Consider the following 26,344-nt stretch of genomic DNA (forward strand, 5'->3'; position numbering starts at 1 on the left):
TAACCCAGGCTAATCGTACGTTCGCATTAGCTAAGATTACGCTAACATGAACGTGTAAAAATAAAAAAATCAGGTCGTTTACACGTCATTTAGCACCAGGGTCTCCCACAACAAGTGGTGAGCGGTTAAAGGATAAGGAAAAGATTTATGAATAGGATTTCTTACATTTGTGGTGGTCTGCAGAAGCCATGCTCTATTCCCTCGAAAGAAGGGAAACTCGCACATCTTCTTCATATTTTGCTATTATTTCTTTCTTAAATGCAATAGTTGTACGCCGCTCAGCATCGGCCCTAGCGTACCGGCGTTCGAACTCCGATTTTTTGAACGAAAAGCGAAGCAAGAATTTCTCAAAATTTTTAGTCGAGAACCGATTTGTTCGAACTGAGAGGCGTTCGAAAACCGAAGTTCCACTGTATTGTAAAACACAAGAAGGAGACTACACATCTGATTGGTTTATATTACAGATATTTACGTTCCTAAACTTTTGCAGGCTAGCGCCCCCTTGGCTTCCCATCTGAATTCCTAGAGATTCGATTTCTGTCAATCGTGCAGCCCTAACGTGTTGTGTACAAATCGTCAAATCTCAGAAGGCAGAGCATTCCACCGCACTGGGGCCCGAATGGAGAATGCTCTCCAACTTGCGGACCTCTTCTTGGCTCTTGAGATCACAAGTAGACCAGCATTTTCAGAACAAAGGCTCGGGACAGGAACATTAGGGGCGAATTAAATTTGAAAGATATGAGGGAGCATGTCCATGCATGAATTTGTATAAGAGTAACAGAACCTTAAAATAACGTCCTAAGCTAACAGGGAGCTTATGCATGTTAGCTAAAAATCAGGGTATTATCATCAAACTTTCTTGTCTGAGTTGAAAGCCTCGTCTCCATCTGTTGCAGTAGAAGCATCTGTAGCCAAAGTGTTAGTGTTTTTACCCTGTGGACTTGTTTTTCACAATTTTGGTTTGACAAAATGAAGAATTACATTTAATGCATTTGTGTACTTTGACCCTGAACGTAATTCATTTTTTCTTGATATAATAAACGTAAATTTCATCATTCTACTATCTATACCCTTTTTGCAACCCTTTAAGCGCTCACCTAAAAGGATATTATTTGACCATTAGATTTCACTGGATTGTGAAGTGCAACTGAAAACGATGCTAAAAAGCGCATGGAAAAATACAGACTAAGGAGAATGAAGGTCACCAACTGCATCATGTTGCTCCGTATTTTTTGGGGGTGTCCTAAAGTTTTTATCCTTTTAGGGTACCAGTAGCAGCAAGATTTTAATGAATTAAGTTTTTTTTTACCACTACGAGGCACTAAATAATATGAACTTTCCCTTTTAATGCATTTTCTACCATTATAAGGGTTTAGTTGTTCACATTTCCAGTGACTAGTTTTAATGAAAAGCCGTTTTGTTTATTGCTATTTACTGGGAATTGGGTGATTACGGACACCGGTATTGCCAAAACCAGCCTTTATAAGATATCGATACATAGAGATGAGGTTAGAAAGTTTGGCCCGCTCTCGAGTTTTTGTTGTGTACTACTATATATAGAAAACATGACAGCTTTCATAAACAATATTATGTTTTCACACCTTATAAGCCTTTCAGGAGAGTATAATATGTATAATGTGACCCCTAACTGAAAGGTTTGACACCTGTAATGCAGAAGAATCTTGTTTACATTCAAGAATTGAACATTTAATATTCTGAATGTTTACTTTGATGCCTAAGGTAATAAAAAGTATGTTTTAAACATGCAAAGAGAGGCTCCCTTTGTACCCTATAAATGTATATAAATAGTATATTTAAAAAATGGGAAAATATATTAAGCCAATTAGAATGCACACAAATTTACCTTCATTTGGTTCTTTTTATTTACCGGTACATTCTTGTTTGATAAATCTCTATAAAACAACTACCTAGTTTTACAATCAATACAGTTTAGTCAGGTTATTCTGTTAATGTCATTTGCATGATATATTTGTAACTATCTTTTTTCTTTTTGTCACAGACCTCCACCACAATCAATGTTCAAATTGTGGATGAAAATGACAACGCTCCCGAGTTTCCAGAAGAGGAGTACGTCACTGTGCTGGGTGAGGGCCCTGACACAGTGGGTGCCACCATTGCAACAGTAACAGCCATCGATCCGGATGAGGACCTGAATGGCACTTTACGATACACCATTATTCAAGGAAACCTGGCCCAAACGTTTCATATAAACAGTGTCACGGTGAGCTTGTTCATTGATTGCAGTGTCCACTTTGTGGGTAAAAGAAATAAACAATAATACAGTTTTTTTCTATGTAATGTTTATGTGTGCCTAGGGGAGAATTACAGCTGTGAAGGAGCTTGACTTTGAGATCAGTAATGGACATTACGCTCTGGTCGTGACAGCAACTGATCAAAGTCCAAATCCTGCTCATCGTTTGACATCAACCACAACAGTATTAATACTCTTTATTTTCTCTCTCTCTGTGTTAATCACAATGTTTAAATACAGTATTTTCCGGACCATAAAATGCACCTGAAAACCCCCAATTGGCCAGAAATGTGAAAGTATACCATATAACACAGCGCAGAATACATCGGATAAGATCTGAAATGTGTACAGTATCTATAGGTGTGCATTACTACAAAAGGTTATACGGTATACTTCCGTATTTGGGCAATGATTGGTCAATCAATGATCATTGTATAATCATCGTTGGCCCAAATTCCAATATATTGTATGCAACGGGATTCAGACCTGGGTCGTAGCGGTAAGGTCATCAACACCTTACCACTAGATCTCCAGTGGTGTGAATGACATACGAAAAGGCATTAGAGATTATCAGTAACATTGCAAATGACAGAAACCGAAAAAGGAATGTCTTTCAGCGTCAGTTATCGCTGGTTCACTCCTTCATGGGGAAAACAATTGTAAAAAAAACACTTTCCGGGCAGCCAAGATTCAAACTGATTGCCCATTCAATTAAGAAAAAATCAAATAAAAAAAAAATTCTCACTGTGGCAGCTGGACTGCATGAGAAGGAGGTAGTGGGCTGCGGCCGTAGCCAAGATTTACACCCATTATTCAGAACTTCATGACCCAAGATCTCTGATGCTGATTGGTCAATTCATATCAAAGCGGCTTGCATGCTGTATCGTAACCGGACACCTGCTCTGCGTTTCTGCATCTTGCTGAGAAGACTTTTTGTCTCCCTCTTCCTCCCTCGCCCGCTCTCTCTCGCTCTCTCTCTCTCTCTCAGTCGGCAGGGCTTTGATCAAGGCGTGTCTCCATTTCATGCGCCTTATATTCTGGTGTGCTTTATGTGTGAGAAACATATTACAAAATATTACTTTTGGTGGTTGCACCCTTTAATCCAGTACACCTTAAAGTGCAAAATAAAATGGTATTATTTTTACAAATCTCAAATATAATGTTTATTTTCTTCCAACCCCTAGGTGCTGGTGAATGTCCTAGACGTGAATGACATGACACCCACTTTCCCCAGAGCCTATGAGGGCCCCTTTGAGGTGACTGAGGGTCAGCCAGGTCCTCGTGTCTGGACGCTCAGAGCCAGTGATGAAGACTCAGGGCTCAATGGCAAAGTGGAGTATAGCATCACTGGTGGAGATAATCAAAGTTGGTGTTGATGTGCTTTCTTTGTTTTCGAACTGCACTATTAATCAGTTATTAATAAGCTTTACTGACAATCTCCTGTCTTGCTTTAAAAGACGAGTTCATGATTTCACCCGTGGAGGGGGAACTTCGAGTCAGGAAGGATGTTGAGTTGGACAGAGAGACCACTGCCTTTTACAACATCACCGTCACAGCCCAAGACTTGGGCACACCATCACGCAATAGCTCGGTACTGTCACATTTTCAGCATAAACAGTATTTTCACTCCCTAGTCTTGATCAAGCCCTGATAATCACCTATATAGCCAAACAGGTACTAACACTTACTGGCAAGTTTTTTAGTCACAATTTTTAGCATTTTAATTTCCCTAATGTGCAGTACGAAATTTTAAGTACATACTTGACATGAGGCTTCAGTTACACGTTGGGGCTGAAGCGGCAGCAAAACAACTTCCATTCAATATTTATTTTAACCTTTATCAATATATGTAAATGATAAAAATCTGGCAAACATTCCCAGCTTTATTACTACATGCTATCTGCAAAAAATATACATTCCCTAATTATACAGTTACTAAGACCTGCTGTGTTTTAATTATGTAATATAAACAACTGGTCATTTTTATGCCCAACAAAGTGTTCCGTTTTTTGGTTCCACATACACTCTTGTTGTAGTTAAAATGCTCAAATATAACGGGAAAATTTGGGAAAAATAATTCTCTTTATATGCACTTTTTTGGTGTTGTGTCATCATCTGCTGAACATGAAAAAAGTAACCAGGATTTTTGGAAAAATAGAAGCAGTAGAAAGGCGAGATCTGCTTTTAAAAAGATGAAATTGGTAGATGATGACTTTTCTAGTATATTGAAATGTGTCACTGTATGTATAGTCATGATAGTATTTCTTCATCATAACCTTTTTATAATTTCAGTCACTTTTAACGTCTCTATATATTCAGTCACAATTATAAGACTTTTTCAGTTATGTTTTATTTTGTAGACGGACGAGGATTGGCCTTGTCATATTAGTCACTGTTCAGCCTGGTTTAACCAAATCTGCGTCTTACCAGTAGAAAATTCACATTTTTTCAGTTTCATTTTCCTAAGGTTTCAGTCCTTGTGACGCCCTCCCAGTATAGAAGTAACTGTCAGCCATTATGATTGCACATTCGTGAATCCTACAAAATTATTGTCTTGTAGCTCTTTCACCCAGCAAATGATGTTATAAAAACATTAAAGGAACTGTTCAACTGAGCTCTAGCGCTTGTCAACATACTTGCTTTACAGCGGAAGAAAAATGCATTTATTTTATATTACTTTAATATACATAATGAAAGTATATGCAATTTGTCATTACCACGACGGCGTACTAGTAACTTTTTTGTAAAAATAGGGATTGGGATAATTACTCCAAAAGCAAGTATTTAGGCACCTCCTTTCATTTTGGAGTCTACAATCCCTTTCATATTTTGAGTGTCTTTTTACCGGTGCTTGTGTTTTACTCAGGTTTTGGTGGGGGTCTACGTCCGAGACATTAACGACAATGACCCAGTCCTTCTAAACCTGCCTTACAACACCAGTGTGAGTGAGGGCGCCTCGATACATACATCTGTGGCACGAGTCAGAGCTCGAGATGCTGACAGCGGGAGGAACGCATTGCTCTCCTTTAACATCACTTCTGGTAACCGGGATGGTGCCTTCTACATTAACGACACAGTAAGTCATCAGTGAGATCAAATGTTGAAGGTATTACATATTGTATCTTAGCATACATTCAGACACAATATATGGCTATTAATTACATTATATACCTTTTTGGCAGGTTTATTTTAGGTTTTCAAAAGACATTTCTTTATATCCCAGTCAGGTGTGGTGCAGGTGAACAGACCACTAGATCGAGAGCGAGTGGCCGAGTATCGCCTCACTGTCACCGTCAAAGACAACCCTGAGAACCCTCGCATAGCTCGCAGGGTAATCTCGTGTTGTTAAGAATGTAGATAAGGATACGTTTTTGCATAGGTCAAAAATACAGTGCTGAATCTCTTTACTCATATTGCCTTTACTCTTTTTCCTTTGTTGTGCATCACCAGGATTCAGATCTCTTGGTCATTAGCATACTGGATGTGAATGACAACAGGCCTTTATTTACCAGAAACAGTTACAGGGCTGAGATCGCAGAAAATTCTGAAGCAGGTAGCGCCTGTGTGATTGACTCTGTCTGTTTATGTTTGCTTATGTGACATGTCCTGTAAAAAACACGTCTGTACCACTTCCTGTTTTTATATTTGAGTCTTTAGTCAAATGTGAGATAAAAAAAATTGAGTGTGTACTCTAAGCTCTACAAAAATGATTTCCCTACATATTAATTACTGTTTTTAATGACGTTTTTATAATAGCCATTTTCAGTACAAGTACTCAACTCTTGTGTAGTCACTGGTACCAATATGGATTATCTATACCTCTGGTTCCGGAGATACCAGTTTTCATAACCCCCAAAGTTCTCATTTAAATGGTTTCCATCTTCAACATGTAAATTTACACAAGTGGGCTGCAGATACTTGTGCTAACTTGGAAAAAATGCTCCATCCTTAACGATAAATAAACCAGATTACTTGATCCGAAAATTAGATTTGGTTATTTTATTATTTTGAATGGAAACAACAATAACGCCTTGACTATCACAGTTGTTGAAATTTTCTTCGAGACTCATTTAAAATCCAAATTGAGACACGTTAAATCGTAAACTGCAAACTATTGTACATAAAAAGTTCAAACTTTGCTAATTGTCCATCCTTCAGGCAGTAATGTAACGGTGTTGAATGGGCCCATCCTGGCTGTGGATAAAGATATAGGGCCCAATGCTGTTGTGAAATATCGTTTGTTGGGAGCTAGAAGGGACCTCTTTGCTGTGGATCCCAACACTGGTAAGTATGAGTGACGCTAACTGAGCATAAGATGATGTCTCTCCATATGTTTGATGTTCTGTCATGGTCTCGTCATGTAGGGAATATTCGTGTGCAACCAGGAGCCAAGTTGGATCGCGAGGCATTTCTGGAGCCTCGGATCGAGTTGGTGTTAGTTGGGCAGGACATCGGGGGATTAAACAGCACTGTTCCTCTCACAGTGACAATACTGGACCAGAATGACAACCCGCCTGTTTTTAACCCTTCCAGTTTCAGTGTTCGACTTCCTGAGAACAGCCCTTCTGGTACGTGCATGTGGATAAAGAAAATAGGGCATGCAGTCATCCCTTTTTTTTTCGCTGGGGTTGCATTCCAAAAAACTACCACCATGGTCAAAACACACAAAGTTGAAACCTTTAGTTATTTATTTGTTTGTGCATTTATTAGATACTGTATTATTCATTGAAACCAAAAAACAAACCCATTTTACAGGTTCAAGCATTTGTATTGTAAAATTGTACTTTTAAAAATAATCTTTTGACCTCAGGCTATGTAGCAAAATCGCAAAAAGGAAACTGAGATAAAGTGAGGAATACTATACGTGCTTCCTCCAGGTGTAGTGGTGACCCAGCTGTCTGCCATCGATGCTGACTCCGGTTCCAATGGCTGGTTAATGTACCGCCTGGTAAGCGGCGCGCAAGATCGCTTCGTAGTTGATGCTCTCTCCGGCGCCGTTTTGGTCGGCAACAGCACCCTGGACAGGGAAGAGCGTGGGTCTTACCGCCTGGTTGTCATGGCAACCGACCGCGGAACACCGCCCATGTCTGGAACTGCTACGTTAACCGTCATCCTTGATGATGTCAATGATTCGCGGCCGCGCTTTATTGAACCTCTAACTATGATTAATGTCAACGAGTCCACGCCACCTGGGGTGGTGGTCGCCACCTTGACAGCGGAGGACCCCGACCTGCATCCCAGACTGGAGTATTATATCATCTCTGTGGAAGCCAAGGATGATGGGAACAACCCTGTCGATGGCCTTCAGGAGTCCTTTGGCATTGATTTGCACACTGGTAAATCTGTTTAGGCTACTGTGGCACATTAATGCAATATTTAACGCAAGAATTTTTTTTTAAAACAATTTAGGTGCAGTGTTTGTACGCAACCCACTCAACAGAGAACAAGTAGCTACTTTCGAGATTATCGTGTCCGTCCATGACAACGCTAGTGAGGTTATCGACAAGTCCGGCAGTGTCCCAAACGGTAGGCCAGATCTATTCATTGCCAACATTGTCAAGCAAAAAATTATATTCATTTATATTCGGTTCTCTTTAAAACATCTCAGCCAGACTAACAATCAACGTTTTGGATGTGAATGACAACGCTCCTCGTTTCCGCCCTTTCGGAGTGACCAATTTTACAGAGAAGATCCTGGAAGGAGCGCAGCCAGGCACTACGCTGCTTTCAGTGTCAGCTGTGGACCCGGATAAAGGCCCCAATGGGCAGGTCATCTATCAGCTGCTCCACTTACCACGAGGAGGATATGTCAGACTGGAGGACCCCTCCACTGGTAATACAACAAACATACCTAAACGGGAATTTTTTCTCTTATATTCATTATTCTACTGGTGAACAACACTGTTTTTGTAAACCAATTCTGCTAAAGTGTTGTGGATATTTTTTTAAACTTTTAATTGAGGATCACTTCAATTGTGGACAGCCCAGGGACTACTAATTGCCCATTTACCATAGAATAATATTTTCAGACCTACCATAAACACTCATTTTAAATGGTAGTTTTTTCTGAAACTTTATAGGTAAGATTGTGGCCAACCAGACGGTGGATTTTGAACAAGTCCAATGGCTTAACTTTACCATCCGGGCAAGGGACCATGGAAGCCCTCCTCGGATTGCTGAGCTACCCGTTTATCTACGTATAGTGGATGTCAATGACAACAACCCAGTTTTCTTGCAACCATCATATCAGGTACCGACAACCCATGTCATTGCTAATTTGTGAATCAAATCGTGGTGTGCCAATCGAAAAAATTATGCAGATGATTAATTCCCAAAGTCCATCTATTTTTGCTGATAGGAGCCTGTTTTTGAAAACGTGAACCTTGGCACAACCATTGTTCGTGTGAGTGCGACAGATGCTGATTCCGGTCTCTTTGCTGTTGTTGAGTACAGTCTAGTAGACGGTGAGGGAAAGTTTGGCATCAGACCCAAAACTGTGAGTTCATCAATTTATGTTCCATTTTCTGACACTTAAATGTGTAATGTTCCTGTGTCTTCTTGGAGTCTTTGAGAGACTTCTCTTTTGGGTTCTTCCTATACATTGTATATGATTTTTAAATTGTTTCTGTCGAATTTTCACTATTAAACAGTATACAAGTGGGCAAAGCTTAAAACAAAGCATCTTGAGCTGCTTCCCAAGTAATGCTTCCAATTACGTTTAGGGAGAAATCTACATCCTCTCTCCTTTGGACAGAGAGACAAAAGACCACTACACTCTCACTGCTGTTGCCCGAGACAACCCTGGCGGCAGCTCAAACAACAGGCGAGAGAACTCTGTTCAGGTATATATTATAGTATCAAGTTACCAGGCCAACTCAATAATAATGTAATAAAGCTAAATGTAAAATATTGTTTTTGATACTTTGAAATAACGCCTCATGCCAAAGCTAACAAATGCTTTAGGTTCTTTTTCTACCTATTATTTGCAGACAGCCTATTTAAGTGGAAAATGGTGTTGAATATGTTTTTAATTTAAACTATCAAAACAATTTTGGTGTATTTACCACAAACAATCATTGGAAAAATAATTATTTTATCATACATATATCAATATGTGTCGAGAATCTTTTGTACTGTATCTACTTATCGTTGATCATTAGGTCCTCGTGACAATTCTCGACGTCAACGATTATCAGCCGCGTTTCTCCGACCGAGTATTCACCACCAGCGTGTTTGAAAACGAGCCCAGCGGAACGTCAGTTATCACAGTGAAGGCTTCCGACCTGGACGAAGGCGAGAATGGGGCATTACTCTACAACTTGGTGGGCCCCCATTCAGGTCTGAATTCACTGTCATCTTCCTGTTGTGGTTTTCTTCAAAAATCCCTAAGAAGTTTTTTTGTGCTGTATTTGAATTGATGCACTTAACTCCAAAGATGTATTAGCGATGAATCAACTCAGTGGAAAGGCATTCTGAGGATTTTTTAGCCTTAATCTTGCAATACACAGACTATATTTATTGGCAGATAACAGTCTGACTGGGATGAAAAGTCAGATTTTCGGACCAATCCAAATTGATTGAGTCAATCGATTGAAAGGTGAGACGAGGTCATGGCGCACGGGCGTCATCGTTTACGCTTTTCCTTCTTTTTTTTCCTGTTTTTAGCATCCGCGTTTGTAAAGAATGGATGGTAGTTGTAAAATCGTGGCCGCCTTTCATTTGGCTTTGGTGCTGAGTCTTGCTTACCGACAACACATCACACTATTAAGCTTCAGTACCTGATTGTCAGATGAAGAAGAAGACATCCCTTAAAGTCCAATATTTGTGTCTCTATTGTGGTTTCTGTACTGTGGACACTAAAGTAGAAGATACTGTAATGCAGAAAAATTGTTTCCAAATGTGTTAGAAAACAGATGAAAATAGATTCTATATTACCATAAAAGAAATAAATGTGGGCAGCATGGCAGCGCAGTGGTTAGCGCATGTGTGGCACAGTTCTGAGGTCATGAGGTCGAACCTCCTGTGTGGAGTTTGCATGTTCTCCCCGTGCTTGCGTGGGTTCCCTCCGGGCACTCGGGTTTCCTCCCACATTCCAAAAACATGCATGTCAGTTTAGTCTAGGTGTTAATGGGCGAGCAAATTGTCTGTCCCTTTGCGCCCTGCGATTGGCTGGCAACCGGTTCAGGGTGTCCCCTGCCCACTGCCCGAAGATAGCTGGGATGGGCTTCAGCTCCCCTGCGACCCTACTGAGGATAAGCGGTGCAGATAATTGATGGATGCATAAATGGAAGAAATAAATGTACCCCACATATGCTAAAGTCAAAACCAGTGGGCCAGAAAGTTTTCTTCGTCCACTGAGATTATCTTGAGATGATAATGTTACGTTGTTTTTGGAGAAAGGATTTTTGCAAATTATCTTATTGTATTTCAAACCATTTTTTTTTATATTTCAGTTGTGTGAATGTTGGAAAATGGCTATTTTCTTCTTTGAGGCAATTAAGCTTATATTGGCCATAATAGAAAATATAAGTTACTGATTGTGCCTGAATAATACTGGCATAGCCGAGGCAGCTTCAAGCATCAATCTTCTCATGTAAAAACGTGAAAAAAAGTGAAAATCAATGCAGATTATATTCTCCAAAATCATTGTTTTTTATTTCAAAAAGCAAGAACATATTTAGCTCCAGCAGTTGGCTGTTAGCTTTACTATCTGTATTGTCATTACTTTTAGGGCTTATTTTAGGGGTTTTGCAGTTAGCACTACATTGGCTGCTAGTGTTGCTTTAGCAGCTCACATCGCAGATGCTATCGCTCGTTGTATTGACATTAGCAATTGGCATTAGCAATGAGCATTGGTATCTAGTGTTGCTGAGACAGCTTTTAGTGTCCATCTTCTTAATTGAAACAATTGAAAATTGAAAATGAATGCATCCCAAATAAGTCCCTTTTTTATATTATAATTATTACTTTTCTTGAAGTTTTGGCTGTTATCAGCCTGGACTGAGTGCATTGGTTTAAGTGGTTAGTTGTAAGCTTTAGTATTGTCTACCATTGCTTCAGGGGTTGCTAGCTGCAACTAACACAAAATTAGCAACTCATTTTAGCAGCTTGTTTCATTTAATGTTTGTTAGATTATTCAAATGTGTCACTGTATGTTGTCACTATCGCATGAGTTTTACAGCTTTATTATTTTTATTTGATCACAACATCATTACTTTGATAATGGTAAATATTCTGCATTTATATAGCGCTTTTCAAGTCAACGAAGACTTTACAATGTGCTTCACACTAACCCATTTAAACACACACTTGGTCACATGATTCAGTTAGTTGTTATAAATGCACCTCATGATTAATTACATGATTAAATGAAGTATTCACTTCTTGTTTTCACTTTAAGTTTGAATGTATCATTTATTCTGTACGTTCCCAGCAACATTTTTCAAGTAATGTTCTGATTTCTTAGATGAGGCTGCTCCTACTTTCATCATATAACCTTTACAATGCAGCTGGGGACCAGGTCTTCTGAAAAAATGTTACTTCCTTATATTGCCTTTTCCTGGAAAATCCGATCTTTGTTAATTTTCATTTTTCAATTTTTTTTTGTCAATCCACGCCCCTTTCCAATGAGACAGTGGCAAACGTTTTCCCGATGCTTGTTTTGAGGGATGAATTTATCTTAACACAGGCCCAGAGTATACTCTGTTTTATTTGGATTTTGTAACAGTGTAATAAAAGTCCTAAACTGAACTGCTCTCTCAATCTCTTTTGGGATTTGTCGGTTTTTGCCTAATGACAATGAAAGATTTCTGACGGAGCCATAAAAAATATTGCTTTATTTATCTGATCCTATTGTAGTAAGCTTAAATAGGTTGATTGGTTTATACGCGTCATTTGGAACATTTTCTACATTCCATCAGTCTGGTTTTCTAAATTTTTGATTCGGTCCTCCATCCATTCGACTTTTACCCAGTTCATCTCTTCACAGATGCCTTCTCTCTGGATCCAAACACTGGGCTTGTGCGTTCTCGACGACTGCTTCAATCGTCTGAGAGTTTCAACCTGACTGTGGTTGCCACAGACCAGGGTCGTCCTCCCCTGTGGGCAACCGCAGACCTCATCATCACCGTCATAGACGTCAATGACAACCGCCCTGTGTTTGTCAGACCAAAAAACGGAACCATCATTAATATCTCAGAGGTAGTAACTACATGCTGATCATACTTTATCCGACATTTTCCCTTTCTTGGGGAGACTGTTTGGATTGGGGACTGCGAAATAGAAATGTTTTCATATCCAAATCAGCATGTTCTGTTGTACAATTGGCCAAACTGTGAGATGATTGCAAATATTGTCATGGGAACTGAAACTTTCTAATCACTTTCCACCTTTTTAAATGCTTTTCTAATGCATAATAGATAATGTCCTGCTCCACAACAAATCACGAACAAATTAATGTAATAATGTGGCAAATTACAGGCACCCATGTTTAGCAATTATAATACAATTTAAAATCCTACTATGCTGCAAATTATTACAAAAGTTCCTAAAACATTTAACAGGTGCAAACATGTCGCTAATTAATCAAACTTATGTTTAAAAAAGGTGTCGGTCGCAGTAATATTTGTCATTGTTAATAGCTAGTTTCCAATAGTGAATGGCTCGAAGTTCACAGTTCACGAATCACCTAACCACCTGGGTCATTGGGGCATCACTTCCTGTGGTGTGCCTTAGCCAAGTACAGCTTAGAGGTGCCCATCCCTCTAGAATATGCTTTTTTTGGGTCGGGGTTTGCTCCCCCACATGAAACAGATGTACTGGTTTCGAGTTACAGCTCGCTAATTTTGCATGAATATTATGACATCACATTTTTTACGATAATGAAAATAAATGTATTACTAACACAATGTCTGACCCCCTAGTTTTTTCAAGTATTGTGATCTATATCAGATTGTTTTTTTCCTTTGGGCATCCATGTAGGAGCAGCCCCCTGGTCTGCCAGTTTATGAAGTATATGCAACTGACTTGGATGAGGGCGTGAATGGAGAGGTGCGCTATCGCTTCTTGCAGACAGGATCCGGCAACAGAGACTGGGAGAACTTTCACATTGATGCCATTTCCGGAGTTATTACAACTACTGTCAAATTGGACAGGGAAAAACAGTCCATACATAGCGTGAGTAATTATAATATGCTTAGCTTAATAAAATGTTTTGATTTGTTTGTTTTTTAATGTGCTTGGTTGTATTCAAGGCCAAATGGGGTTTGCACTTGTAGTAACATCTAAGTCAAGTCTATTCCTACTTGCTATTTATGTGTGATGCTAAAAAAAATACTTGATATATGGCACCACTTAGTGTTTCAAAGCTCTCTAAACACAATTTCCTTTGTTTCCATTTCTTAATGTGTCAAAGAAGAAATTGCAAGAGTAATAAGTAGGAGTAATTTACTGGGATTACACTACAAATCAAAATAGCATTTTTGATGGTAGCCGATGTGTCAAATTTACGTTTTTTTCACTCAGGTAGTGAAAAACCATTTGCATTTACTAAAAAATGACCATATTCTTCTTTTTAGCTTATTATTGTGGCTCATGACATGGGCCAGCCAGTGCCTTACGAAACCACACAACCTCTACAGGTGGCGCTGTCAGACATTGATGACAATGAGCCAGTCTTTCTCAAACCCCCAGTGAGTATAGGGCACAAGTAATGTAAATGTAGTTGTATGCACTTGAACATTGCTCTTTTCTTTTGTCATGCATCCCAGCGTGGCAGCTTGACATACCAGCGGCTTTCTGTACCTGAGCATTCCCCCGCTGGTACCGTGGTAGGAAACGTAACCAGAGCGGTGGATGCAGATGAAGGCTCTAATGCTGTTGTTTACTATTTTATCGCAGGTGATCCAGCCCCTCTCTGTCACCTCCATTTGTAGGGAAATAACACACATATCACACTGTATTTCTTTCCATATTTTAACAAAGGGGGAAACAGCGATGGAAACTTTGGCCTCGGTCTAGACGGAGAGTTAAAGTTGTACAGAGAACTGGATCGGGAAGAGAATCCAGTCTATGTAATTATCATCAAAGCTTCAAGTAACAAAAGTTGGAATCCATCCCGGAGTCAAAGAGCATCACGGCCCAAAGCTTTAGACCCGACCCGAGACCCCAGCCTGCTGGAGGTGCGAATTGAATTGGAAGACATCAATGACCAGAAACCGCGATTCTCCAAGGCAGAATATACCGCAGGTAATTTTCATTCCTTGACTTCTGCATTTTCCACTTTAGGCCAACTCAATTTCTTATTCTTTCCTGTTTGCAGGTGTAGCTGCGAATGCCAAAGTGGGCTCAGAGCTTATTAAAGTGATAGCAATTGACAATGACATTGGCAACAACAGCTTGGTGCAGTATCACATTGTCACCATCCGCTACTTCCCGTCTCACAACAATGGCAGTGAGGATGTGGGGAGCATTTTCATTATCGGTCAGTTCACTTCTGTCCCAGCTGGATAAAAATGATTGGTTTTAATTTATTTCAACGGTGACTACGTTAACATGCAGGGGATAGTCTGACTGGAATCAGGAGTCAGATTTTTTGAGCAATTTGAATGATTCATTCACATGCCTCGAGACAAACAAATAACCCTGTATGTATGGCATTGGAGTATTCCGATTACAAGGGCGAAGCGAGTGCGTTATTATGCAAACAGGTGTCGTTTCCCTATTTACCTTTTGATATTAAAAATAAAGGATGATTTTATTCATGTCACTCACCAAGTTCAACAATTACCGTGCTTGTAGCCTCCGCCTTCCAAAAGTGAGCTCCATTGTTTCTTGTTTTTGGCTTGCCAAAAGTGTAGACCTACACTATATATGGATAGATGCAACTGGGACATCCACTATATAGATTGATACACCTGTGGCATTTTTGCAGTGGGGGCAGGTAATAAAATGCTAATTAAATCAGGAAGAAATCAACCAATACACATAAAGCTTTTTTGTGAGTAGACCAGAGTTTGAGTGTATCATTCGTCTCTGTACTTCAAATCGGACAGTGCTTTGCGGCATAAAATAACTCGGACGAAATCTATTAGATTATTTGTATGAGTATACATGCACGTGTTATCATAAAATGAAAGGACTAGCCGAACCATTACATTCTGAATACTTGCAGTTGGGCCAAGACCTTGCTCGGATTTCTTTTTTTACATGACTTTAAATGTTCGAAAAACTGGCATTACCTATTGATGTTTGATACAACTTTTGTGTTTACTTTTTAAGAATTTAACTCCAAAGCACCCATTGATACAATAGCGTGTATCAATACCACTTGCTATGATACATACAGTACAGTTCCTCCACCAATTCAGCTTTTTTTAACAGGTCTAACGGATGGTATCATCCGTACCTACGACCTCTTCACGGCTTATAGTCCTGGATATTTTCAGCTAGAAATTTTGGCATGCGACCTTGCCGGACACAGCACCACCACCAACGTCAACATCTACATCCTGAGGGACGACCAGAGGGTGAAGATCGTCTTCAACGAGATTCCTGATTCGGTGCGTGAAAACCAAGAGGAGTTCATCAACTTGCTGTCCAACATTACTGGCGCGATCGTCAACTTGGATGACATACAGGTGAGGTAATGCAGTATGTCTCCGGGATGTGGCGTCCCCACCTTACGACATTCTCACGTTAGGGTGTGGATACGATTTTTTCAAACACTCTTTATGACATTTCCCCCACTATATGATAAATAACAATTTATTTCACTTTCCCACAACTTAAAAAATTAATGCTTGATTGCTATTGGTTGGCGTCATATAAAATGAAGTTCTGCTATTTGTCTGCGTCATGGCATCATGAAAATGCCAGTATGCTATTGGCGGAACTATCTCCCAAATTAGCGCTCTCTTCATTTTGGTATCGATCGGTTCAAAGTAAATACTGGGTAATATTGATCGATACCGATCTGACACTGATAATTTTTGCTTAGAAATGTCACAGTTTAATAAGTGACCCCTCTTTGTTAACAACCACGATAAACACAGCACAAAAATTTTAGGCGCGAGCATTTTTCTAATTTGTTTTAAAAAACTTAAATGCAAAAATGAACGAAATAAAAAATAAACATACATTGTATTTGGAAGGAAATCTATTTTACGATTTTATTCATGTCCATTCAAGTCATATTTATTTGTATAACCCTCAATCACATGGAGTCTCAAAGGGCTGCACAGATCAAAGACAATTGCAAACTACAGACTATTATGACACCATCCCCTCATCTAAAACCTGCATGAGGGCAAGGAAAAACTCAAAAACCTCAACATTAGGAAAATGAAAAAACCTTGAGAAGGGACCCCACGTTAGGTAATTACCCCTTCCAGGATGACCAGGCTGCAAAGAGACTCAAGAGAACCAAAAAAATAATGTAATGTAATGAAACTACAATTATTTTAACAATGCAACAACTAAAATACCGTCCATTTCACAATATTTTGAAAATAAAGTAAGTAATGCAAATGAAGTGTCATTTGCCTCTCTGCTCCAAGAGCGCTGGGTGAGAGAGCTGTGCAGAGAAGCAGTGTTATGAGAAACTTGATGAAGGAACGTAATATCGATCCCAGAACAATAAGATTGATTCGATCCAAGTAATTGCTTAGTGTTGATAATATCTATATTTGGACCGCTCTGCCCACCGCTAATCTTCATTCAGTTCAGAAACTCGTGTACTTCATAAAAACTGTGATTCAGCAATAAAATACTGTATTTTTTTACTGTATTTATTTGCGAATGGGTCCCAAGGCTTTCAGTGAGTATGATAACCTTGGAAACAAAGCTTGCGATTATAAAGAAACACGAATCGCTACTGTCATTAAGTTGCATGACTGTAACCAACCAAGAATCAGTGCCATTGTTAAAAAAGGAGGTGATTATAGCACGGTTGTCATGACCAGAACAGAAGTAGGACCCAGATGCTTAACGTTACTCACAAGTTTATTGAAATAAAGACGAAAGGCAGTGCCAGCGATCCAATGCTCGCTGGACGCAGGAACAAGCCGCTCACGGGATCGGAGCTTGTTCCGAATGCGGAAGTGGATAATCCGGAGCGGGAGATCGTAGCATAGTTAGACGGAAAAACAGGTCGCTAGCCGGGACAGGAGATCAAAATAGACAGGGTCAAAAAACGGGTCGTAGCAGGAGACAAACGGGGAAATCAAGAACAGACTAGTGGAAAACGGGTGACAAAACGGGACCGACGGGCTCAAAAATGCTTGCCTTGTGGAAACAGAGGTTTGCTGACGGACTGACAACAGGCGAGTGAAAGGACTGAGCTTAAGTAGGACGGGGAACCAAGCAGGTAACCAGCAGCAGCTGGCACAGGTGAGTGTAATGAGTAATCATGTCAAAGGTAATATTTTAAGGGTATAAAAATCTTAACAAGTGAAAGTGTTAAAATCAGTTTTAATTTTAATCCGCTGTGCCCCCCGCCAACTAACTCCACTTTAACAGTTCAAGTCACGTAACACCGTTTTTCTTTTTGATTTTTTTTTTTAATTTTCATGTTTTTACCTGGGGTGTTCCGAACCTTTAAACTAATTACCATAGGTTTCTATTTTCAATCCTCAGAAGGGATTAATGTAATATCTCAGAGGTTTACCCTACACTGTCTAAGATGATTTTTTTCTGTTATCTTTGGCCCAGTTTCACGTTGACAAGAAAGGAAGGGTGAATTATGGCCAGACGGACATGCTGGTGCACGTCGTCAACAATCAGAGCAACACAATCCAAGATGTTGAAAGGTGTCGGAAAAATTCCAAGCACCTAAGAACGCTTTCAAACGTTTCAAATATTCTGAAGATTTTCTCCTTTGTGGTCCCGTTCGGTCTCGCTCTCTCCCCTGCAGAGTGATCCAGATGATCGATGAAAACAAAGAGCAGCTGAGAAATTTGTTTCGCAAGTACACCGTGGTGGACGTTCAGCCTGCCGTCAGTGATAAGCTGCCGGATGACATCACCACACTGCAGGTAAGCGAAAACTGTCCAAAACCGAAAACCCCTGAAATTGTATGTGTTAAATTTCTATTTTTCTGTGTCTGCCACAGCTGGTTATCATTATTCTGGCTGTGCTGCTGTGCCTGGCAGGGATTTTGTTTGTCTCAATAAACTGGCATTATCGCAGAGTGTAAGTGTTTCGTCATGTCGCTCATTCATGGAATTGATGTGTCTACGTTCAAAGCCATCTTGCTTCAGATTGGTCAGGGAATGACTTTTTTTGTTGATGTTGCAGGCATCAAAGGAAGCTCAAAGCTATTGTGGCGGGATCGACAGGTTTGCTGCCATTAAAAACAGATACTTTACTTGTAACAGATTTTTAAACGATGTGTGTACTGCCGCCATCTAGGGAACAAAGGTTTAATGGATATTCTGGACATGCCCAACACCAACAAGTACTCCTTTGAAGGGTAATATACAGTTTTAATTTAATGAATTTATAAATCCTGTTCCTGATATGACTTTGCCAGAATACTGGAAAGTGGATCTGTTTCTAACACTTGAAAAAATATGCATGTCACGACCAGATCTAATTGCGTAACGTTTACCACAAGTTTTATTGAAAGAAAGAGGAAGGGCTGCGCCCACAATCCGGTGCTCACTGGACGCGGGAAGCAAGTTGCTCTCGACTTTGTGATCCGAATATGGAAGAGGATCTTCCGTAGCGGGCGATGGCGGTGTCAGGGACGGAAAAACAGGCCGATAGCCGGGACAGGAGAGCAAAAACGTGGTCGGGGTCAGAAACGGGTCGTAAGCCGGGATGGGAGAGCAGGCGTAGTCGGGATCAAAAAACAGGTCGTAGCCGGAGACAACCGTTTGGGATTGCAGAATGGCAAAATTTATTTTTAGTTGAATGTAATGTGCAGTGTATTATATTATGGGGGTAATAGTAATGCAGAGAGTTAAATATTTGAGTCTTTATTCATTTTTGTTGCACATGAAATTTCTCCAGCACTTTTAAGCTAGTTTATTTTCAGACTTTGCAGGTGTGTTGAACACCTCGGGTGTATTTTATCGTATTTCTATGTTGTCGTAAGGTCAATTTAGTTTAGTGGATGACTTTAAAAGGTCCAAGCTGCAGTTTAAATGTACATTCATGGAGTTCCTAATTACGTAGTCAAGTCAGTCACTGTCCTTGAAACAAGGGCTAATCTATGATTTACCATTATTCTGTTTCAATTTGGTGACTTATGAATAGATAAATGAATGATTGGCTACAAAGATAAATATATAGATAAATAAATACATAAATAGATAAATAGATCACACATGTGAGTTATTTAACATAAAAGAAAGGAATACCAGATTGTGACTTTTAAGTTTTTGTTCGGATATCAGCAATGTGTGTATTTGTATTAAACACAATAAAATTTTTTTAGAATCATTACTTGTTCTCTTTTCAATGACGACAATAGAAAAGAAATGTTGAGAAGCTAAATTTCTGAGAATGCAGTTGTATCATAAATAAAAATAGGTGGCAACGAATTGGTTAATTGTTAAATAATGGATTACATGACACACCTCTAATTACAATAGGGGCTAGTATGCCCCTCTCGTATAAAACAAGATTCTTTAAATAGGAATCGAACCAGCAAAATCAACTCACTTTTACCTATGAAGTGGCAGTATTCAGGACTCAGGGCTGCCAAACATCGAAAATAATTTTTCAGTATGGCTTAAGATAGATTTCAGATTTTGAAAATTTTAGTGTTGTAGCATTTAAGAGCGCTATTTTACATGAAAAGTGGTTCTCAGACGATGTTCACTTGGGAATAAACCGCGCAAAAAAAAAATGAAAACATAAGAATAACCATGGCTCAATGCTAAATCTATTGCACCCTGGTCATCCTGAAGAGGGATTACCACTTGAGAGGCCCCGTCTCAAGGTTTCTTATTGTCTTCATGCTTAGGTTTTGAGTTTTTCCTTTCCCGCATGTTGGTTTGAGATCAGGGGATGGTGTAATTGTAACCTGTGCAGTCATCTGAGACATTTTGTGGGTAATGGCATATCCAATACATAAATAAGTATCGCTTGATTTTTTTTTTATTCTTCAATTTTTGTCGTATTTACAGACAATTTGTGGTAGGACTGAGTACATATGAATTCCACATTTCTGTTCAGCCCTCATTTCAAAATCTGTGTGCAGCGCTAATCCGGTGTGGCTGGATCCGTTCTGTCACAACTTGGAACTGGCCGCTCAGGCAGACCAACAGGACGACCTGCCTGAAAACCTGAGCGAGATAACTGACTTGTGGAACAGCCCTGCGCGCACTCATGTTAGTACCAGAAAAGTAGTTAATGATGTAAAAATCTCCTACTTTTTAGTCCATGCATATTTCTTATGGTAACAGGGAACATTCGGCCGTGAGCCTCAAGCCAAGCCTGAAGACGATCGCTACTTGAGAGCGGCCATTCAGGAGTACGACAACATTGCTAAACTGGGACAGATCATGAGGGAAGGCCCGATCAAGGTGAGACACCAAATGTCAAGACATGCACCGAAACGTTTAACTCAAATTCAACTCGTCTGATTCTGGTGACTTCAAACCCTGAGAAGGAAACAGGAATTCAAGTAGCTTGACGCAGCAGCTGTTTGTCACTGCTTGAAAATGTAATCTTCAGCATATCTAGCAAAACGTTTGACCCCAACTGCAATCCTGTCAGGGTTCCCTGCTCAATGTGGTCCTGGACGACTACCTGAGACTGAAAAAACTCTTTGCAGCCAGGCTTGTCAACGTTTCTGCCAGCCAAGGAGAAAACTCATCAGTCACTGAGGTGGGCTCGGTTGACTGCCGTCTGCTGCTGCCTTCTTGGACTTTCCATCTGATCTGGCTTTTCCTCAAATCTTGGACATTTTTAGGAGTGCTACAAAAATCAATATACCTATCGAGGCAAAAACTATTAGACTGTGATTAGTCAATCTTGTACCCCTCCCTAGTTAGTAACTAGTATTGGCAGGTATCATGTTTCTTGTAGTCGTAGTTGCAATATTTTGTCTGTTCTCTATCACTTTCTCATGTGCGAAAGGGACAAGAGAGCTTAAGATCATTTGCATGACACAGCAAGCTGTGATTGAATTAGCTTCTGTATTTTAGTCAGTACAGTGCTTAGTTCTGTTTTGAGAATGTTTTTGTGCACATTCAATGTTAATAAATATTGACTGTTGCGCTAGTTGTTGGAGATACACAGCTGTGGACAGAGCCCACAAACGAGTGTTGTAATCGCCGCACACTGTGTTACTTTTCTAAAAGATATTCCCGCTGATGCTACCTAGATGGGACAGTGACAAATTTGTTCATCCATTCATGCGCGTCACTAATAATATAACAAGGCATTTGGCTACAGTAACGGAGTCATAGTTACTGGGGCCGTTTACCTTCGCTTTATTGACTATCTTGGCTTTGACATTTAGAGCACTCGGCAGAAATCACGATGCTTTGTTCTTATCAAACAGTCGGATTTCCTGGTTCGCATCAGTTCTAAGCCAGATGCTAGGCAAGGTGAGCCTCCGCGCCGCCTGGGGGGAGAGGGTCCGCTGCCGTGTACATGTGGTACCCATACGAACACGGAAGCTGGGGAGATCATTCAGAAGTTGCCGCCTACACTCAGAGTTTAAAATATAGTAAAAAAAAACGCCTTGTAGTCCGTAATTTACGGTGTTATGCAATTCATTGATGTGTTCATTTATTTTCTACGGCACATACTTGTATGTATTTGTTCATTTATACATTTATTTCTATTTTTTGTTATCCCATATAAAAGGACGTTCTGCTGTACATATTCCCATTAAACAGGCTACTCTTAACTTTTTAAACGGTTATTGAAAAACTGCATCTGTGAATGCTTAATTGCGGGGATTGATGTCCATGTCTCGCTATACTTTCACCTCTACTACTGACGACGGTTTTCTCTCCTAAACATTTCCGTTTCTGTCTTTGTACTCGTACGACTTTGTAAACATCATCCTTGCCCTGTGTGTGTCCCCCTCCCAGTTGATCCAGAGCGACCTGGACGACGAGGACGAGCGTTTAAGCACGAGCGGGGGTCGCGGGACCCTACGCTTCAAGCACAAACTCCCCATGGAACTGAAAGGACCCGAAGGTGTGCACGTAGTCCACGGCAGCACGGGCACCCTGCTCACTTCCGACATCAACAGCCTACCCGAGGACGACCAACGGGCCCTGGCCCGGTCCCTGGAGGCCCTCAACGCCGACGGGGGACTTTACTCGGAGCGAAACGCCCGCACCGAATCGGCAAAATCCACACCCATGCACCGCCACAAAGACGGCGAAATGGCGGAGAGTCCCTTAGAAATCACCGAGTTATGACTAGCCGAGGCCTCGCTGGTCTGAGCCCAACCACGACTCGAGTGTGCGCTTGTGTCTCCGCGACGCTGCCCGGAATCCTGATAGGGAAAATCCCAGAAGGACTTGAGTGAGTGTGCTCGACCACAGCCCGCACCGGGCCACAACTTAAGTGGATGGTGAGCCTTCTCCGAGATGTTTTCGCAAAATGAATTCAAAAGACTCAATAGCGGGACGCAGCAAAGACAAAAACGGCGTCAAAATGTCATCCAAAGAATGAAAGCACATTCCTGTGGGAGAGATTGCAGTGTAGAAAAACAGCAGAAGGTGCTACATTATGACTTGTTCTGCTGAAAGCAGTGACGTGCAGTCAGGGGAGGCAGGGGAGGCTGTGCCTCACCTGACATGGAAATATGATAAAAATATATTAAATGGTTATAATTATTCAGTGTTAAAGTTCTTCCTCGTTTACCTTCACAACTTTTGTATTTTGTTTTTAAAATCCCTGAATTTTCAAATTGTATTATGGATACTATACTTAATTATAGGGACACTGTGTAATATTTGATGACTAGATGTTGCTGTATTGTGTAGAGCAGGGGTCTCCAAAATGGTACCCGCGGGCAGCTCGGGTAGCGCACAGACTGGTTCTGAAAATAGGTGATGAGTTAGTGTGATTTTCTGGGTAATGTGATTTCCCCCTGGCACGAGAAATCATTGACACAATCAGTGTCTTTAAATACAATGTTTTAGTGATTAACCCGGCTTTTAATGATTACAACCTGCTAATAATAGTAAAGTTATTTATTATATTCATTCAGATTCCTGAGATTAGGTTATCAGAGTGATATGGCTGTAAACAGATCTTCTACAACATAAATTGCGAGAGCAAAATAAAGAATACCTACTACAGAGACCTAAAGTGACCAAACCACACCATTTGTTTCATCATTTTTTCCAAGGTATTTGTTTTTTTTTTACACTTGATTTTTTTCATAGCAAAAAGAATGCAGCTCCCTCTGGGTGAGGCTCACGTTATGCAAATTTCTTGAATGCACATCATCCCATTTTCTGCACCGCTTATTCTCAGTAGGGTCGCGGGGGTGCTGGAGCCGATCCCAGTTATATTCGGGCAGTGGGCAGGTGACACCCTGAACTGGTTGCCAGCCAGTCGCAGGGCACACAGGGACAGACAATTTGCTCGCTCATTCACACCTAGGGACAATTTGGACTGGCCAATTAACTTAACATGCACATTTTTGGAATGTGGGAGGAAACTGGAGTGCCCGAAGGAAACCCACGCAAGCACAGGGAGAACATGCAAACTCCACATAGGAGGTTCGATCTCATGACCCCATGTGCCGCACATGCGCTAACCACTGCGCCGCCATGCTGCCCTGGCAAACACCTATCCCAATGTATTTTTACTTGTTTAAACAAATAAATGTTTTCTTTACTACTAGGAGGCGCTAAAAATACACACTGTCTCTTTAACTGTAAGACTCCAAGAGAACTGTACAGTTTGACTGTACTGTCTGACTTCTGCACTACACAGATAAACAGCTTTTAATTAATGCAGGTTTTTTACTACTAGAAGACGCTCAATAAAACACAATGTCCCTTTAACACAAAATAGAATGCAATGTATAACTGTGCCGAGTGAGGTATGTAATTCTCTTGCCTCACAGCAGAGGGGGGGATAGTGAGAGAAAGGTTTCTGATTTGGCACACACCTCAGCCCTGAAGGAAAGATTTAGTAAAAGTATTATTAGCAAGTTACACTCAAAAACTAACACACCTTTTGGTCATCATCCTTCCGATCTCCTCCTTCTTCCACTTAATCGCTTTACTTCCACATCCTCTCACATTTAGCTACTCTATAACGAGGGTTTGCGGGACCTTCGGTAAATGGTCCCAAAAAAATTGTGTTTTTTGCTATTTTTTCCCTTTTTATTTTCTTTTCCTTGTTAATGGATGTGTTTGTCTTGCTGTCGGTCACCCCTCTTGACAGATCTAACCAAGGTAAATAGATAGATTGGCAAGTTAAGCGATCTCTTTGCATGGTTTTAGTTAAAAGGAGCACAAAATCGTCATTGATAAGTTAAGACACTAAGTTTTTTCTATGCTACAGTTTTTATATTGCGTACTTTCTCTGCCAATCAATTGATTAATAAAATATAGGTCCATTTATTTGTAAATGTGACTGTGCCTCACCAGATTCGAACCTGACCGCACGTCACGGGCTGGAAGCATACTCGGAAAGCATCCACTCACGCTAGCGCACACAAATCCACATTCGGACCAGCGAATGGCCTTCAACGGGAGACTGAATCATCCAACTTTCATATTTTGAGTTCATTTGCAAGAGTGAAACCAGTGTCTCGTCTGTGACTATGAAAAAGATCCTTTATTTTAGTATTTATGGGAACGTGTTGATGCAGTGTGACCAGAATGCCTCAAAGAAACCTCGTGACGCTTGAAAAATTCAACTTTCCATCCGATCCGTGGAAATTGTTGGAAAAACAAATGGAACGGACTGGATTAACGTTCAAGCCCTGATGATAAAATCTCTTGAGAGATTATTCAACGGTTGATTTTGGAGCACAAATGAATTGAATTAAAAAAAAAACGTGTTAGCTGTTGTATTTGACAAGATGGCGCTTCGCCCACTAAGACTTTACACTGCCATCTGAGAGAAGTCATGCTCGAACAGAGCCGTGTTTATTTTTTTATTTCGAGATACATTTTGAAGTATGAATACTTTGAAACATGAATGCCTGCTTACTGCATCAGGTGAGTTGATTAGGATGTCTGTGGGAGGTTCATGTACCTTGTGCAATAGTGTCTTTCTTTTCTCTAATGCCGTTCGTGAGTGGTGTGTTTTCAAAGTTTTTTTTTTTCGTATGTTCATTTTTGTATGTTTTCTTTGTCCTTAACCGTCACCAGCCCTGAAATCTGTGATAATAAAAGAAATATGCAACCACCTGTAACATTCTTAGTGAGATGACTGGAGCATTTTGTCACTATTTTTTTTTAAATACTTTTACAGCAGGGGTGTCAAGCATAGGGAGAACATGCAAACTCCATACAGGAAGGCTGGTAGCTGGATTTTATCCCATGACGCGGACGCACAACCCACTCAGCCGCTATGCCGGCTTACAGTCCATATTAGTTGTAGATTATGTTCTGGTAACACGCACAAGAACTGTATCCTGTTTCCTTAATTATTAGCCAAACAGCGACAATCGTTTCAGTCATTGTGAATTACAGCTCAAGGAGGCCGGGCATAGCCCACTTATCTAATTAGGCTCGCCAAATGATACTGAAAAACAGAATACGAAAAAATAAGCTGCAGACAATGACCCTGCAGTTATAAATATGTACACGATTTCACTAAGCACTACTTGCATAATAATCCACCTAGTCACCGTATTGGCTGACTACCATTTATGAACTAAAAACTAATTTTCTACATTTGGGGAAACATTTGTAATTAAGAAAAATAGCAGGAAAACTTTTATAATTTTCCCTTTGTGTGCTTATTGCGATAAACTAGTAGAAATGAAGTGAGTAGAAATACATATAATACTTAGACATCATTCACATTTTTATACTATTGTCCAGCCCTCGCAAGAGTGCTTTTTTACCACGTGGCCCCTGAGCTAAAATGAGTTAGACACCTGTTATACAGCTTTATTCAATAGGCAAA

The 26,344-nt window shown here is 40.3% G+C and overlaps 1 protein-coding gene across 2 annotated transcripts in view; it reads left to right on the top strand.

Annotated features, from left to right (window-relative positions):
* Nucleotides 1-25,618, top strand: part of cdh23 (cadherin-related 23) — a 330,854-nt gene extending 305,236 nt beyond the window's left edge. The window contains exons 38-69 of one of the 2 annotated variants that reach the window (XM_088350886.1): nucleotides 2,021-2,242; nucleotides 2,337-2,456; nucleotides 3,457-3,637; nucleotides 3,730-3,863; nucleotides 5,139-5,348; nucleotides 5,496-5,603; nucleotides 5,723-5,825; nucleotides 6,431-6,556; nucleotides 6,637-6,840; nucleotides 7,150-7,608; nucleotides 7,682-7,798; nucleotides 7,881-8,105; nucleotides 8,353-8,522; nucleotides 8,631-8,768; nucleotides 8,995-9,114; nucleotides 9,433-9,610; nucleotides 12,261-12,472; nucleotides 13,253-13,447; nucleotides 13,849-13,962; nucleotides 14,041-14,170; nucleotides 14,255-14,518; nucleotides 14,592-14,753; nucleotides 15,653-15,909; nucleotides 17,981-18,078; nucleotides 18,183-18,303; nucleotides 18,381-18,460; nucleotides 18,566-18,606; nucleotides 18,680-18,740; nucleotides 20,478-20,607; nucleotides 20,683-20,802; nucleotides 20,996-21,106; nucleotides 22,324-25,618. In XM_088350886.1, coding sequence (XP_088207012.1) covers nucleotides 2,021-2,242; nucleotides 2,337-2,456; nucleotides 3,457-3,637; nucleotides 3,730-3,863; nucleotides 5,139-5,348; nucleotides 5,496-5,603; nucleotides 5,723-5,825; nucleotides 6,431-6,556; nucleotides 6,637-6,840; nucleotides 7,150-7,608; nucleotides 7,682-7,798; nucleotides 7,881-8,105; nucleotides 8,353-8,522; nucleotides 8,631-8,768; nucleotides 8,995-9,114; nucleotides 9,433-9,610; nucleotides 12,261-12,472; nucleotides 13,253-13,447; nucleotides 13,849-13,962; nucleotides 14,041-14,170; nucleotides 14,255-14,518; nucleotides 14,592-14,753; nucleotides 15,653-15,909; nucleotides 17,981-18,078; nucleotides 18,183-18,303; nucleotides 18,381-18,460; nucleotides 18,566-18,606; nucleotides 18,680-18,740; nucleotides 20,478-20,607; nucleotides 20,683-20,802; nucleotides 20,996-21,106; nucleotides 22,324-22,659 — 5,247 coding nt within the window. In that variant the 3' untranslated portion in view covers nucleotides 22,660-25,618. The remainder of the gene's footprint in view (nucleotides 1-2,020; nucleotides 2,243-2,336; nucleotides 2,457-3,456; nucleotides 3,638-3,729; nucleotides 3,864-5,138; nucleotides 5,349-5,495; nucleotides 5,604-5,722; nucleotides 5,826-6,430; nucleotides 6,557-6,636; nucleotides 6,841-7,149; nucleotides 7,609-7,681; nucleotides 7,799-7,880; nucleotides 8,106-8,352; nucleotides 8,523-8,630; nucleotides 8,769-8,994; nucleotides 9,115-9,432; nucleotides 9,611-12,260; nucleotides 12,473-13,252; nucleotides 13,448-13,848; nucleotides 13,963-14,040; nucleotides 14,171-14,254; nucleotides 14,519-14,591; nucleotides 14,754-15,652; nucleotides 15,910-17,980; nucleotides 18,079-18,182; nucleotides 18,304-18,380; nucleotides 18,461-18,565; nucleotides 18,607-18,679; nucleotides 18,741-20,477; nucleotides 20,608-20,682; nucleotides 20,803-20,995; nucleotides 21,107-22,323) is intronic. The other variant, XM_088350887.1, reaches the window with a different exon arrangement.
* Nucleotides 25,619-26,344: the final 726 nt, after the last annotated feature.

The sequence above is a fragment of the Urocampus carinirostris genome, chromosome 13 (genome assembly GCF_059441175.1).
Source record: "Urocampus carinirostris isolate Australia breed hairy pipefish chromosome 13, RoL_Ucar_1.0, whole genome shotgun sequence".
NCBI classification, from domain to species: domain Eukaryota; kingdom Metazoa; phylum Chordata; class Actinopteri; order Syngnathiformes; family Syngnathidae; genus Urocampus; species Urocampus carinirostris.